Here is a 16,061-nt window from a genome sequence, read left to right as displayed (position 1 = left end):
GGGTGGGGGAGGGAGGCTCCTGTGGCAGAACGGGCTGCTGGGCCGAAGAGAGCCTCGCCCCGGGGACCTCCCAGGTGGCCGCTACAGCCTCCTCTCTAGGACACCGCAGTTGCCATGGGAACAGTTGTGCATTAACGGGGATCAGACTAACCACCACCCCTGCTGGAGCCCATCCCATCTCTTTAGTCAAACGCCTCTCACAGGCGTGGGCCTGGCATTTCTTCCTGGCTCAAGATTTTACCCCATGGTTCAGGATTCCCCCTACTTTTCCCACTTATCTGACCTTTCCGCGTTATAAGAAAGCACGCAAGGCTTGAAAGGGTGAGGGAGAAAGAAAGAGGGAATACCTAGAGGTCAAAGCTGCAGACGCAGGCATGAGATGCCAACTGTGATGCTAAGGTAGCCTCTGCCATCTCAGGCCAGTGAAAGGGCGGATTGGAAGGCCGGGCCGTGTGAAGTGGGAAGCAAGTGCCACACTTGAGCCCAAGACTGCTTAAAAGACTGTCCCAAGGGGCTTCTTATCATGATGGCTGTGGAAGGGTCAACCATTACCAGCCGGATCAAGAACCTGCTGCGATCCCCATCAATCAAACTGCGAAGGAGTAAGGCAGGAAACCGTCGAGAGGACCTCAGCTCTAAGGTGAGTCCTAGTAGTAAAGCCACTTCATTCCATCCCTGCCCTTTTCTGCTTCGTGTTCCTCTTTCACCTTCCTCTTTCTTGGGAAAGAAGAGAACTCTTGACTAAAAGATTAAGTATGCTTGTCTCTGCTCCTCAAGGAGGCAGGCAATGGCTTGGTTTTAGGTTGAAGGGAAAAGAGCAAGGGTGAGCATGCCGAGTTCACACAGGAGGTGAATAGGAGGAAGGCAGCCTGACTTCAACTGCGACCTCCGGACAAACCAAGAGTGGGCTTGAGGAAGCCAGGTGATATGTGATGACTCAGTTTCCCTTCTTGGAAGAAGATAGTGGAACCACATACCTGTGAGGGACTAAGCTGTGACTAATGTGGATGCAGGTGTTGAAACAACAGTTGGAGTTGTGTAAGACTGTAGAAGCAGAAAGAAAAATGCCAGATACTGGCTGAGATACTGGCTAGGTAGTTAGTTGTTCTTGCCTGGGGTCAAAACATTTTTTTCTTTAGGAGGCCTAAATTACTTTAACCGGAGCTTCTTGGCTCCTTCGGAATGGTAACATGCAAGGAGCCATGTGTGCCAGCAAAGCAGTTCTTGTTTGCCCTTGAACAGTGCTTACCCCATTCATTGTATGTCAGGAGCCACATCCCTCCCAGCAGCAGATGCTCCTGAAAGGCAGAGTCCTTCCTCATCCCTTCACCTGGCTTCATTTTGGACCTTGTGCTTTATTCAACTTTGTTGGGCCCCACAACTTTGGGACTATAGAAGTGGACGAAATTAATCCCTCCCTCGAGGGCATGCAGGGCTTTGTTCCCATAGGATCAGATCAAATTTTATGTCTTAGCAGCATCCTGTAAACACAATAGCTTTGTGTGGTACGGGATTGGGGATTGGTACAGAGCATATCACTTGAGACAGCACCATTTTATTCCCTTGCTTGGGACTCTTCAGAGATGAGTAACCATGGTGACGAATGAGTTAAAGTGCTACTGTACATTATGAGGATTTAATTCAGATCTCTCTCCCTTGGCAGAACCTTAATTGGATTTAGTAAGAAGGTGAATAGCTTTTCTGTATATTTCAGCAGGAGTTGTATTGAATCACAATTTGCCACAAGATTCCATAGTGGTGGAGATAGTGACCTTTCTTAGAACTTGTTTTTTTGTTGTTGTTGTTGTTGTTTTATATGGTGTCTCACTATATTGCTTAGGCTGTTCTTTAATTCCTGGGCTCAAATGATCCTCTTGCCTCAGCCTCCAGAGTAGCTGGACTGCAGGTGTGTATCTCCATGCCTGGCTTTTAAAGGATTCTTATTACTAATTGCACCTATTCCAGAAACAGAAGAATGAGCCCTCAAATTAGAAAATGTCTCAGATATGACAATTTTTGCTTATTCTTAGTACTGCAAGTGCTCTTTTTTTTGCTGGTAATATGACAGTAACCAGCACTACTAAAACAATCTCACATCTCTGGGCCTTTTTCTGGCCAGAAATGGTATACATAATAAAAATATATAATGGGAGGGCCAGGGATTTAGCTCAGTGATTCTGCCACCTGCCTCTCAAGCACAAGGACCTGAGTTCAATCCCTGGTACCAAAAAAAACCCCCCCAAACCAAAAATATATAATGGGAGTTTAGTCTTCATTGTGAATACTTACTATAACTTTGGTATGCTGTCGCCATTCTTTAAAACTTCCCATTAACTTCATTTATAACATTCAACAAGTGTTTATTGAGTGCCTATTAAGTGTTGAATCAGTGATGATGTCATCAAAGAGCCTGTGGCTAAGCGGACATGTAAACAAATAATTACATCATGGTGTGGTAAGCACTATGCTAGAGGCGTGCATTGTTATTAATGGAAGCACAAGGAAGGGGCCCTCAGTTTAGGGAAATAGGAAAGACCTTACAGAGGAAGGGATGTATGAACTGTGAGTCCTGGGAAAGAGGAGAGCGATCCAGACAAACAGAAAAGGGGGGCATCTTTGGCATCACCATTAAACATCCCTGTTTCACATTGGAATTCAGTGCTTCACACTACTTTAAAAGGCTTTGTCTGTTCCAAAGCTATGTATGAACAAAATATTTAGCAGGAGTTGGGTGACCCTTGAAGGCTGTGACACAGCAAGAGCAATAATGCTTATCTTTAACACCCAAGAAGGGTAGGTAGCTGTCTTTGTGCACCTAGGACCTAGAGATGCCTAACCCCGGACAACTTAGTGAAGGCTATCTACCTAAGATTATTGTAACAGCCTGCTTTGTGATAACCAACACAGGACCTGGTCTATCGGGCTCTGTTAATTGCTTAATATATGATGGCTATGGGAAATCATAGTAACAGAAAGCTTGAGATTCATGGCTTGCTAATTCTGAAATAAAATTTGAAGACAAAAAGATGTGCGGGGGGTGGGGGGAGGCCAAAGAAGGAAGAGTTAGGGGGCCTTAATGCAGCTCTTAACCTCACTCAGATGGCTCCTGTCTAGAATCGCACTGTCCTAAGGTTGCCTTCCTCCTCCTTTTCATCAAAATTCTACTTTACTTCTAGATCTACTCTGTAATTTTCAGTTACAAGGCCTTTTTGGACTAGCCTTACTACCTTGAAGCCAATACATAATTGTTCTTTTATATATATCTTCATTTCCTAAGGTGAGGGTTCATATTTTTTAGTTCCTTTACATCACGGTTTGGGACAGTGTAAAGTATGCAGTAAGTACTAAAGAAGTAAATGAAATAGAATGATTTAAAGATGTCTGATATAATGAGGTAAAATTGGAAGTCCAAAAAAGTACGAAATGATCAGGAGGAGTTTGTGACCCCTTTGGAAGAGAAATCAAAACTAGGAATAAGAACATGGTAGATAAGAAGTAGAGATGCAGCCTATTTCGATGAAGAGTGCATAAGGGAGAAAGAAAGTGCATTCACCTCAAAAGGACTGCTCATTAAAGACTTTAATTCAGGAGAGACCTAGTTAAATATATGGTTAAAATATGGTTAAAAGATTAAGGGAGAGGTGAGGATTTAAATTACTACAGAGAGAGTTGATGAGAGCTGCTGTTTTTATTAAGCATTTTCCAAGGGAGGGGAGTCTGCAGAGGAGTAATTAGAAAAGAGTGATTTGAGGTTTAATGCCAGATCTGCTGATTCTTGATGAAGTATAACTTGAAGTTATCACTTATAAATACCCTTCAAGTTCAAATTCTATATGTCAGTTCCTTCTTATCTCAGTTGAGGCAGTTTTTAAAAAATTTATGAAAGAAACCCCAAATTTCATAATCATATACTAAGAGTAGCAATAATTATTACACCATATATCTTTATTTTCAAAGTAGTTACTCAGAGTATAAGACATAAACCAAAAAAAGGCTATATTTTCCTTAAGAAGCAAATGTATATGCTGTTGGTAGCAAACCCTCCTTCCCCTCTTTTCCTAAAGTTACTGAAAGATTTTTATGTAGAGTGAGCTGGGTTTTTCTGTTTCAACAAAGTATAGAAATGGGCTAAAGCTGAGCAGGCAAGATTTAAGTTAGGGATAAAAAAGGATTGCCTATGCTGGGTGCTTGTTAGATTTGGAAACAGTAAATGAAGATTTTGAAATCTTCTACCTCTTTAATAGCTATCAATCCAATCTGGGTTGTGTATTATCCCTTCTGGAAACAGTAGGTAAGGTGACTTTTCTGGTTGTTTTTATGATTGCAAATTTAATTCTCTTTTTTTTTCCTATATGATTATATGGTGGCGCTTTAAGTCTTTTAATATATGGCTGTAAGGAGAGTATGTGTGGGTGGGTGCTGTGAAGGAGAAAGGCAGTCATCTAATTTCAGCTTTTGCTTGGGGTTTGAGCCCAGGTAGAAATATTGAAACTCTTTGATCTGCCTATTTGGTAGAGGAAAACATACTCATTTTGAAAGCATTATTAGTTCTGCCTTGATGGCTATGAAATTGGGAGAGTGGTTAGAGGGCAGGCAGTGGGGCATTAGAATATCCAGGCAACATTTGTTTGTTTGTTTGTTTGTTTGTTTGAGAAAGAGTCTCACTATGTAGCCCTGGTTAGCCTCAAACTCACAACCCCTCCTGCCTCAGCCTCCAAGTGCTGGGATTACAGGCTTGTGCTATCACACTCAGCTTCTAGGCAACATTTTAAAAGCCCACATTCCTGGGTCCTATCCTAACTGTATGGAATCTGAACCCCCGGGGGTAGAATTTTTAGTTGTGTAATATTAAAGTTCATCAGAGACCACCTGTTGGTTACGAACCCCTGGCCTAGATGCTAGGATTCTGAAATCTGTTTTCTTCATACCAGAGTCTTCACCGAGGCTTCTTAAAAGTATATCTAGGGCTGGGGATTTAGCTCAGTGGTTCCACTTTCTGCTCGCAAGTGCAAGGTCCAGAGTTCGATCTCCGGTACCACACACACACACACACACACACAAAGTATATCAAACTAGCCCAGTTTTTTTCTTGAGTAGTCTTTCTCTCCACTTAGATTCTAGACTGATGGCTCTGTAAACTGCTGTCAGGGATTGATTTGAAAGAACTGCACCATTTTGAGGTCAGATCTGAGGATCTAATCATTGCCTTAGAGGCAGATGAGCAGAGATTTTCCCCTATGATCAGGAGTAAGGAACTGGACTCAGGCCAGGCCAGTCACCATTCCACTGTACTTCCCTGGGGACTCGGGAACCAACAGCTCTTTAGATGCACACTCTCTGGGCTCCTGTCTAAGGCAGATAACCGAGAGCAGAGGCCCCTGCATCAGTAGTGCTGCCTCTCACCTGCCTGTGTGAGTGACCTGGTCAGGTTCTCACTGAGTTTTCATCTGTTCTGTGGTCTTGAATCAAAGCTTGTGCAGTGTCCTGAGGTCCTTAGAGCAGGTGATGTGCCATGAAAACTGGTGGGCGGCACCCTCCTGGCTTTGTTTGATCTCCATTCCATCTTCATTCTGGTGCCTGCAGCTGCCCTCAGCCTTCAAAGTGATTCTCACCAGAGTGAGGACTCTTTTTCTCCATGGATCCCCCAAAATCTCTTCCTTTTCGTCTAAAAATAGTCTGGCTTCTTCAGGCTCTGAGATGTCTTGTTAAGTCTTTCCTCATCTACTGAGCTTACTCATTTAGGAGTCTAATAGCACTGCTGCTTTCCAAGTTTCTTCTCTCTCTCTCTCTGCATTTTAGGGCAAGTTCTCCTGTTGGATCAGTTTGAGTTGCAGTTTTACTTTCTGCCAGTATTTTTATGATTTTTGGGACCTTGGTGTTTTTCTGACTTTACTTCTTACTTCCATTTGCCACCTATGTGTTTATATTTCTTGGCTGATGAAGAACATTGTTAGGAATTAGGCTTCTTCCTGACCTCCATAACCTCCCCATCAGTCCCAGAATCTCAGGCTATGCTTGTGAGTGTTAGCACTGCTCTTTGGAGAACAGTCCAGGGCTTGAAATTCTGGACTACATCTATCAGACTGAGCTTCTCTGAGGACTAGTCTGTCCTACTGTTGTCCTCAGAGTATCTGTTGATTTTCATGTTCAAACTGTGGTGTTGTAAAGGGAGAAGAGCCACTTTGCTCTCAGTGATTTGTTACACAGCCCATTCCCACTGGCTCTGTTGTTTAATGCAGAGAGGCCAGGTTCCTGCCAGCTTCCTTTTCACAGTAGCTCTTATAGAAAGAGCGCTGCCCATCTGCTTGAATGTTCACCACCGTGTTCATTGATTTTACTATAACTTCTGTTACCTCTCAAAATTTAAAAAAAAAAAATGTGTTGAGGGGAAATAAAAGTGAATATGACAGCCAGACTGGGCAGTGTGGATGTTGAGTTGTTTGTCTGTTTTTTTAAGACAGGGTCATGCTGTGTAGTTCAGGCTGGCCTCAAACTCATGATGATACTTCTGCCTCAGCCTTCCAAGTAGGTGGGATTATAGGTATGTGCCACTATACCTGGCTAGGGTTGGTAGTTTTGAATGTTTGGATTTTTTTTTCATTAAGTTTATTGTTACATTTTAAGTATACAATACAGTTACATTCATCATTGGAAACTTGTACCTTTACATGATGTATCTTTGGATTTTCTTTTTTTAATAGTAACAAAATTTATTTGAAAAAGTAAAAATGAAGAGGGAGGGAGGAAGAAACTGGCTCTGCAGAGTGAGCTTGGACTAAATAAGAGAGGAAAATGGGAGATAAAAGTACACTCTGGAGGGAGGCCACCATAACCTAGATTTTCTTAATCTTTCCTCCTTCATAGCAGAGACAGCAGCAAGTGTATAGTGCTTCCTAATTGGCCACTGTATTTTTCTTTGATTCTGAAGGACACTTATAGAAGAATGAGTTTGCAGTATGTGTTATTTCTTCTTGAGACTTCTAGGGAGTTAACTTTACTACCTTCTTCTTATCACAGAGAATGTCAGGCTTTTTTGTTGCTTCCCTAGTTTATAAAACAAGTTCTTTTAGCTTTTTCTTAGACTGGATTTCTAAGTTTACTTACCTTATCTCTCGCCTTAAAACTGAAATGAAACTGAAGATACTGTCCCTTCCCTGCCCCTTCTTTTATGGTTGAAATTTAAATTTACTCAAAGATCTTGGAACAACCCTTTCTGAAACCATATGGCTGATTTCTTTTCCCCCCACTTTGTCAAATATTCTTTTAGAGGAATTCTGAGAAGGGAATTTCTTTGGGTGTTTGTTTGTTTTTGGCTTACATCAAGTGAAGGTTTGTGTGTGTGTGTGTGTGTGTGTGTTCTTGGAATGAAACCCCGGCCTTGTACATGCTAGAGAAGTGAACTACTAGACTTCCCACCCTATTCTTCAGGATTTGAACATGGCTTTTCATTCATTCTGAGTTGCCCAGGCTCATCTTATCCTTTTGCCTTCTCCTCCTGAGTAGCTGAGTTTTTACATATGTACCACTGAACCTGACTAAGGTGGTTTATTTTTTAAAATTAAAATACCTAAGTTCTTGATCTTTTTTGGGGGGGTACCAGGGATTGAACTCCTAAATTCTTGATCTTGACTTTCAAATTTCTCTTTTTTCCAACTATTACGGATTTATGTTGGTCAGCATTTTCATGCAGCATGCTTATAAAACCATTATGCCTAATCTTTGTTCAAAGCTAACATGTACTTTTCTCCTAATAATAATAATAGAAATAATATCATTTGTAGTGGTAATAGTAGCTAACATTTATTTATTAAGCTTTTGCTACTTACTAGGCTTGTAATAAGCATTACATATATTGTTGCATTAAAATTTACTCAGCTGTCCCACAAATACTATTATAATTCCATTGTGGATGTGGAAACTGATGATAAGAGCTGGGTGAGTAAAGGATGGCTATACAGCTATTAGGTGGCTGAGCTGGAATTCAAACTTAGGCTTTCTTAACTTGAAAGCCCACACTTCAACTTCATTTGTACTCCTCCCAGGGAGTCTTCTTTTTCAAAACTGAGCACAAAAATATGTGTAGTATTACTATAACCAAGAGTCACACCCATCATTCAGCTCAGAAAAAGGCATTTCCTTTACAAAGTAGGCTTCCCCCCAGCATTCCCTATAATAGTCAGTTCAGTGGATTTCCCAGACTTATTTCAGAGCCATCATTCAGTAACCCTCATCCCTCTACATCCTTGCTCCTCTTCTCTTCTCCCCTCCATCTGCAAATTTTTCTGTTATCCACACTTCTCGCCCTGTGTGCTGTTAGGAATTGTGCAGCTTGTGGTTCTGTGGGCACTTGAAGGTCATGATGATGGCACAGCTGTGTGGTGCCAGGTGACTATGCTACAAGCAGTTATCTCTTCTCTCTAGAAGCTGCTGGGGGAGTGGATTGGAGACCAGCAATGCCTTGATTGCTTTTGTGTGTGAGTATGACAGTGTTTAGTGTTTGGTGCTCTTGGTTAGCTGGTGATGGTGTAACTTTTGCTATTGCTACTCCAGACCCTCCAAAGAATACCTTTTTATTATCTCTGTAGCCCACAGCTGACACTGTTTTTGAAGCTGTGGAAAATAGTTGGGTCAGCATGTTTCTGTGGAAACAAGTGGATCTAAAATGTCCCATGCCAGGGCTAACCTGGATGATGACAGTTGGGGTTCCATGACTTTGCACACGAACAAAAATTAGGTCACTTGCCCATCTGACTCCTTTTGGCTGTGTGGCCTCCACGGTTACAGAGCAAGTGCCTCACCTCATCTCATCTCAGATTTATATTACTTTGATTTCTTTTTGCAGATAGGCAAGTGTCAGTACATTTTAGGTACAGAGGCAGGCCACTCAAGGTCTCCTACCCTATCCTGCCACATTTATCCTGAGCTAAGAAAGCTCCAAGCCAAGTGGATTGGACTCAGGGCAGCCCACAGGCTTGTGGGTGAGTACGAAGGACCTCAGAACATACTTAGCAACTCTAATCCTTGCCCCCTCTCAGCCTCTGCCTTGGAGAAAAGCAAGCAGCTGCTTGTCAGAACTAAACTTGGGGCTGGCAGGCAGGCTGGCAGGCCAACTTTCCCATTACCCTGACACTTATTGGTTGGCTTCTTCTTGAGAGAACACAGTATCTGTGTACCATGGCATAATATCCTGCTGCAGACTTTTCTAAACATATCCTTTCTGCATATGATGCCCCTCCTTCCCCAGGCTGCCTTAGTCTCACTTGTGAGGTCTCTATAGCAGCCACCACAGATTTTGTCACAACAAACCCAGACCTTGCTAGTGAATGGGGCTTCTGCCAGTTAATATGCAAACCTACAGGGCTGGGCTGGGGAATGGCAGATCTCTGTCATAAGGCAAATTCAGACACAAGCCAACTCTGAGATTGCATTTCTCCCTACCAGACTCCCATGTAATGCCCAGGCTCCTCTTCCTTGAGCTGCACTTTGAGTAGCCAGGCTGTGTGTGGTGTGTGTGTGCTTGTGCATTTGCACATGTTTGTGTTACTGGAGTTAGGGAAGCTTCCTCACTTCTGAGGGGGCAGGTTTTTCTCATTTGTGCAGCTGGAATTTTCATGCTTTCCAGGGCAATGGTGAGGATTAAATGAGATGTAGTGAATGTGAGATTATGTTAGCTAACTTCACAGCTGTTAAGAGGTTGCTAATATTATCAGGTCCCATAGATTTCTAAAATGCTGACAAAGTCTCTTCTAAATTGCTGGTGAGATTTTATTTCTTTCAATTTCCATTTGCAAGGAGTCTGTTTTGCAAATGTGTGTGTGTTGTTTTTTTGTTGTTTGTTTGTTTTGAGACAGGGTTTCACTATGTAGTTGAGACTGACCTGGAACTCACTATGTAGCCCAGGCTGGTCTCGAACTCACAGCAATCCTCTTGCCTCAGCCTCCCAAGTGCTGGGATTACAGGCGTGCACCACCACGCCTGGCTGTTTGTGTGGTTTTTCATTGTGATGGATCCTAAGTACATTTTTCTTGCTAACTTCTAACTTGTATCAGTAATACTCTACTGACTGAAAGGAAGGCCTAGCACAAATTCTTTTTGATACTGACTACTGTGTAATATATTTCAGGGCTGTGGCTACAAGTTTTTAGGAATTAAAAAACAGAGTCAAATCAATGAACTTCAAGAGGTAGGAGGATTGTTAATTTTCTGTGTCAGATTAGAAGCCACTGAGGTGATGAGCATGCTTTTTAGCAGCAGTAGTTTCTCCGGGTATGAATATAATTTTTCTTCTTTTGCAAATAATTTATATTGAGAAGTAAAATTAATCTGGTGGCTTCCTTTCAATTTAATAATTTTCAGGCTGCTTTTAATATTGCAACCAAAGTGAAATGTTCTATTTAAATATGGTGGGATTTTTTTGCTTAAAAACTAAAGCTAGGGCCAACGATTTAGCTCAGTGGTTCCGCTGCCTGCCTTGCAAGCACAGGAACCTGAATTTGATCCCCAGTACCCAAAAATAAATAAATAAATAAAAACTAAAACTAAAGCTGTAGGAAGATGTGGGGATATAGATGCAGTCATACCTAGCTTATACTATAGGTGATAGCATATATTGATCGAGCCTTCCTACAAGATAATTTGATCTGATCAATTAGAAGAAAAATGTGTATATTTATACTTTTTGATTCAGAAGTTATAATTCTGATGTCTGACTTTATGCAAACATACTACACAAAGGGATATATAACTGATTTTTTGATGTTATTCATAATAATGAAATCTTTGAAGTTATCTAAGTGCTATCAATAGGGATTGTCATGCATCCAATGAAATGGAATTCCCTGTACTTGCTAAAAAGAATGAAGTCAGTCTATATGTACTAATGTGGAAGGATGTACATAATAGAAATGGGGAGGAAAAGCAAATTGAATAACAGTTTTTATGTTAATGATTGTATTTTTGTTAAAAACATATATGTTAATAAAAAAAAGTAAAACGTGTAGAAATTATGGACATACATACCAAACTGTTAATATTGGTTATCTCAGGGAGAGATAGTAGATTTTGGTGGACTCTTACTGTCTACGTTATATATTTCTGTAATGTTTGAACTTTAAACAATGAGCCTGTATTATTTTTGTAAGTAGAAAAAAACAATAAAGATGGAAATCTCTCCAATTTAAACATGTGTGTTTCCCATATAAATCTGTTCAAAATTTAAACTTGGTGTATTTATTTCATTAAAGCACTTATGCACAGTGTTATTGGAAAATATATCTGGCATAATAAGCTCAGTTTTAAGAAGGTTTTGTTTTGTTTTATTTTTTTGTTTTTTTAGGGTAGTGGTGTAGTGCCACTGAACTAAACCCCCCACCCTGCAGATTTTTTTTTTTAAGGAATAATAGAACATAAAAATATTTTCTTGTGGGGTGTGGTGGCGCATGCCTATAATCCCAGCACACGGGAGGCTGAGGCAGGAGGATGGCTTGTGAGCTTGAGACCAGCATGGTCTACATAGTGAGTTCCAGGTCAGTCTCAACTACATAGTGAGACCCTGTCTCAAAAAATAAATAAATAAATAAATAAAATAAATAATAAAAATATTTTCTTGCCAATATATAATTAGCTTGTTGAATTTGAAATCACTTGTTTGTGATATCTTTAAAAATATTTCCTTGGTTAAATTTGGTACTTCTAAAATCCTTTTTCAAGTACATATACTTTCCTTTTTCTCTTTTTTTAGTACTGAGGATTGAACCCCAGGGCCTTGGTGCTGAGCTACATCCCCAGCCTCTTTTTTAAATTTTTAAAATTTGGGACCAGGTCTTGCTAAGACATTAAGTTTCCCAGGCTGGGCTTTAAATTGTGATCCTTCTGCCTCAGCCTCCCAGAGGGCTTGGATTACAGATGTGCACTACCATGCCTGGCTATCTTTAATCTATTAAAATTTATTATTTAATTATAATTTGGCAGATTCATAAAGGGCCAAGCCCTGCGTCTTTACTAAAGTCAGGGATAAGAGTGTTTGAGAGAAATTAAGGCACCAATCAAGCCTGCTCTGGTCTTTCTATAAAGGCATCAAAATCTTGCTCCTGTTGTGTCTTCTAGAGCTGGCAATAAGTAGTTGGGAATGCTCTAGGAGATAAAAGAACTTACTAAGATTAACTAAAAATATTCATAAATATTATAAAGTACTTTAAAAAATGAATTCAAAGAGCTGGGGATGTAGTTCAGTGGTAGAGCACTTGCCTAATGTGTACATGGCCCTGAATTCAATTACAGATATATATTAAACCCTGTGCCTGGAATATAAGAACGGAGTTGTATTAAACACAATGTTGCGCTCCAGATTCTGGACTAGTAGAAAAGATAAGACAAATCTTCAAGAATTTCTGTGCAAGATACAAAGCAGTATGTGCTATGTGGGTGATGCACACTAAGTACTTCTGTAAGAGTACTGAAGAGGAAGGACTCGTCCTGGCCAGGTGATCACAGGAAGGTCAGATGTGGAGCCCATCCTTGAAGGAAGGTGGGTTTATATTGTGTAGCAGTAGAAAGGAAAGGCTTTTTTGGAAAAGAACATGAGGTAAAGCCCTAAGGCTCCTTTACCAAAACAATGAAGAATCCAGATTGAGAAATGTGTGCAATAGGTGAGCAGTAGGAAATATAAGTAGAAGAAATGTAGGGCCTCTTGATGCTACGCTAGGGCATTTACACTTAATTTAGTTGGCAGTAAGGAGCTAACTAGATAGGGAAAGCTGTGCTTTCAGATCAAAGCTCCACCAGGGATACCTTATTCTGATGAGTTAGGGAGAAGGGAACAGTAGGGTCTACAGTAAGGAGATTGATTTAAAAGCAGTTGCTACATCCAGGAATGTGGTAATGAAGGCCTAAGATGGGGTGTTTGCATTGAGAATAGAAAGGAAATGAGCATTTTGTAGATAATACGTTGAAACCTCCCTTTTTCTCAGGAGAGTCTCATGGCACAAATGACGGTGGTTACAGAGCAGTGAGAGTCATGGTTCACCCCTTATTTCAGAGTACACATTAATTTTGCACACTTAGTCCAGGTAAGGGACTGTTAGTGTTCTCCCTGTTAGAGAGTTGGAAACCAAGAGATTAAGAGACTTTAGGTATGTAGAGTTGGCAAATGAAGAGGAACTAGACCCTTGTGATGATCAGGCTTTTAGCTCACATCAAGCTAGGTGGTTCTGGTCTTGGTGTAAACAGAGGCCGGATTTTAGAGGGGACCCCCTCCTCCATGCACACATTCTTTCTGCTTAAATTGAGTAATTCCTTATCCTTGTCTTTTCAAGACACAGAAAAGGAGGGTAGGAGGGCTGGCCCTGTGCAGGCACAGTGCTGTTAAAGCTGCTCTCACCCTGGGCATGTGATGATGACTCTGCTATAACTGAGCCCTTTCTCTAGAGTTTCTTCACTCCTCCCGGTCAGTCTGATGCCTTCCATTCTGCTTCCCAGTCTGCATACTCAGTTGCCTTGGAAACAGGTATCAGCTGTTCATGTTATGTTGCCTGTAGGTTGCAGCATGCCCCAACATGCTGTTCAAAAAACCCACCCTCTTTATCTCTTCCTCTGTACCATCACAGTGAGGAGAGTGGGGACCTTTTTTTAAAAAAAATTTTTTTTTTGAGACAGGGTCTCTCTGTGTTCTCTGGGCTGGTCTTGAACTTACTATATAGCTCAGGCTGGCCTCATACAGCAGTCCTCCTACCTCAGCCTCCTCAGTGCAGGAATTATAGGTGTATGCCACTCCACCCAGCAAGGAAACCTTTTTTTAGATTTATTTTAGCTTCTAATAAATTTAGGTAATTAAAAATAGGGCTGGGATTTAGCTCAGTGGTTCTGCCGCCTGCCTTGCAAGCACAAGGACCCACGTTCGATCCCCAGTACCCCCCCAAATAAATAAATTAATTAATTAAATAAATGAAACTAACATGAATAGACCTCTGTTATTCCCCTACTTCATCCTGCTGCCCTCTGTCTTCTACTGTTCTCTTCCTTCCCCTCCTTCTGCTCTCCTTCCCTTTCTTCTCTTGTCTTTTTTTAAGAGACACACTCTCACTGTGTTGCTGAGACCGGTCTTAAACTCCTGGGCTAAAGTGATCCTCCTGCCTCAGCCTTCAAAGTAGCTGGGACTAAAGGGGCATGTCACCATGCCCACGTGCCTTCTACCTTATTTCTTGGTTCTCAGACGTATCTCTGAAGCCAGTCTAAAGGCATGGTGACTTCCCCATGTGCTCTTTCAGAAATTGTGACATTTTGGCTGGACCTGGTGGCTCATGCCTATAATCCCAGCACTCAGGAGGCTGAGGCAGGAGGATTGCCAGGAGTGTAAGGCCAGTCAGTGTCAAGACCAGCTTGAGCTACAAAACAAAACACAAACAAAAAACTAACATTCTGGTGGTATTGAAAAACTTGAACTAGGATCCTCAGGGCTCCATGGTTTCTGGAAGCAGACAGCCCCAGGTCTAAATTCTGGTTCTGCCACTACTTACCCTATTCCTTCATCTATAAGATGGATATAGTACTAGTCCCATAAAGCTGTCAGCAGTAGTTTTCAAGAGTAGTACGTATGACCATTTGTGAGGCTCCTGAAATGGCTCCTGGCAGAGTGCACTCATCACATAGCGCTCTCACTGCCAGGCAACCTCTGCCCAGGACCCTCTGTGCCCACAGGTGCTCTTTTAAAGCTAGGAACACTGTTTTCTCCTCGTAATCCCAAGGGGGACTAAACTTTGGAAACACAATGGCAGAATGCCTTAGTTTAATAGTTCATAACCTGATTAATCTTCAGAACCACCTAGACAAAATTAATTGGTTAATTGGCACAAGGTCTGGCTATGTTGCCCAGGCTGGCCTTCAACTCCTGACCTCAAGCAGTCCTCTTGCCTCAGCCTCCCAAGTACCTGGGAGAGTTGTATGCCACCCTGCTGCGCTCCAGAGACTTCTACCCATGTACCTTTGAGCCTTGTCCGAGTCTTGCAGGACAGGGAAAGGGGATGCAGAGGTGGAGATGGAGTGGGGGTGCTTTCTGAGTATTTCTGCAGGTAGTATAGGTCTGGGAACCTTTGTTCTGGTTTCGTGGTCTCCAGGAGCTAGTGACGGAAGGATCTTGAAGGTCACCACCTCCAAGCAGTGGCAGATTCACCTTCCTTTGAAGCTGAGGCTATTTTAATCTCGACACAGGAGAACTGACTCAACCCCAGCCAGTTCTGATGTGTTGGGCGGGGCAGCCTGCTTTTTCCTGCTGTATTGGAAGTCCTTGGTTTCTGGTAGCCTTGGTAGTACAGATAGAGCAGTAAATTAGCCAGATTGGGCAGAGCCTGTACCAGAGTGAGAGAATCCATTTGCTTGTCTTGGAATGACCGTGTGCCCCTGCCTACCTCTGGCCAGATGGCACTTTAGGCTCTGAAGGAGTTGAAGTGGGAAAGCCATGCCCCCTCTCCTGGCTTCAGTGACTGGGTCCCTACCTCGCTGCTTGATGCCCATCTCTACATGGCCTGCCGGCCTGGGCTTCCTCTGTGGCTTTTGTGTAAGTGGCAGTTCTTGGAATCTGGTGGAGAATCTGCTTTGTGAGATTAGAATGTAGCGTGTAGGCAAGAGACAGACATAGTTATTCTTAAGCTGCAGGAAGGAGCAAGAGGCAGGGAGCACTCTGCCTTGGACAGGTCTCTAGCATGCTTGTCTATAGAAATAGCAAACCAGGGTTTGGCTGGAGTGACTTACAAGGTATTTATAACTTGTATTGAGTGGAATTGAGAAGTGAGGAGGGGAAAAGGGAGGAAAGATGCTGGTAGCAGCACAACATGGCAACAAAACAGAGCTCGGTTTCCTCCCGGTTGCTGGGGCTACCTCGCCAGTTTGAGGCCAGCCAACTCCTAAGTAATTCTGGCCTCCTAGTTCTCTGTCTCTGGGGAGCAGCCTGGCTTATGCCATGAGCAGACAGACTCTCAGTAGTCCCTCACACTAAGAAAGGGAACTCTGCCATGGACAGTCAGAAGCAGGACGGACACACACACACACACACACACACACACACACAC

General features: G+C 42.2%; 1 protein-coding gene across 3 annotated transcripts in view; it reads left to right on the top strand.

Annotated features, from left to right (window-relative positions):
• Window positions 1–16,061, top strand: part of Mapkbp1 (mitogen-activated protein kinase binding protein 1) — a 49,666-nt gene continuing 33,605 nt past the window's right edge. For all 3 annotated transcript variants that reach the window (XM_010624753.3, XM_010624752.3, XM_010624751.3), the window contains exon 1: window positions 1–640. In XM_010624753.3, the coding sequence (XP_010623055.1) occupies window positions 524–640 (117 nt within the window). In that variant the 5' untranslated portion in view covers window positions 1–523. The remainder of the gene's footprint in view (window positions 641–16,061) is intronic.

Source organism: Fukomys damarensis, unplaced genomic scaffold, assembly GCF_012274545.1.
Source record: "Fukomys damarensis isolate Sample0158 unplaced genomic scaffold, DMR_v1.0_HiC HiC_scaffold_17, whole genome shotgun sequence".
In the NCBI taxonomy this organism is placed as follows: domain Eukaryota; kingdom Metazoa; phylum Chordata; class Mammalia; order Rodentia; family Bathyergidae; genus Fukomys; species Fukomys damarensis.
Note: the sequence above shows the minus strand (reverse complement) of the source record. Positions and strands in the feature narration are given on the sequence as shown.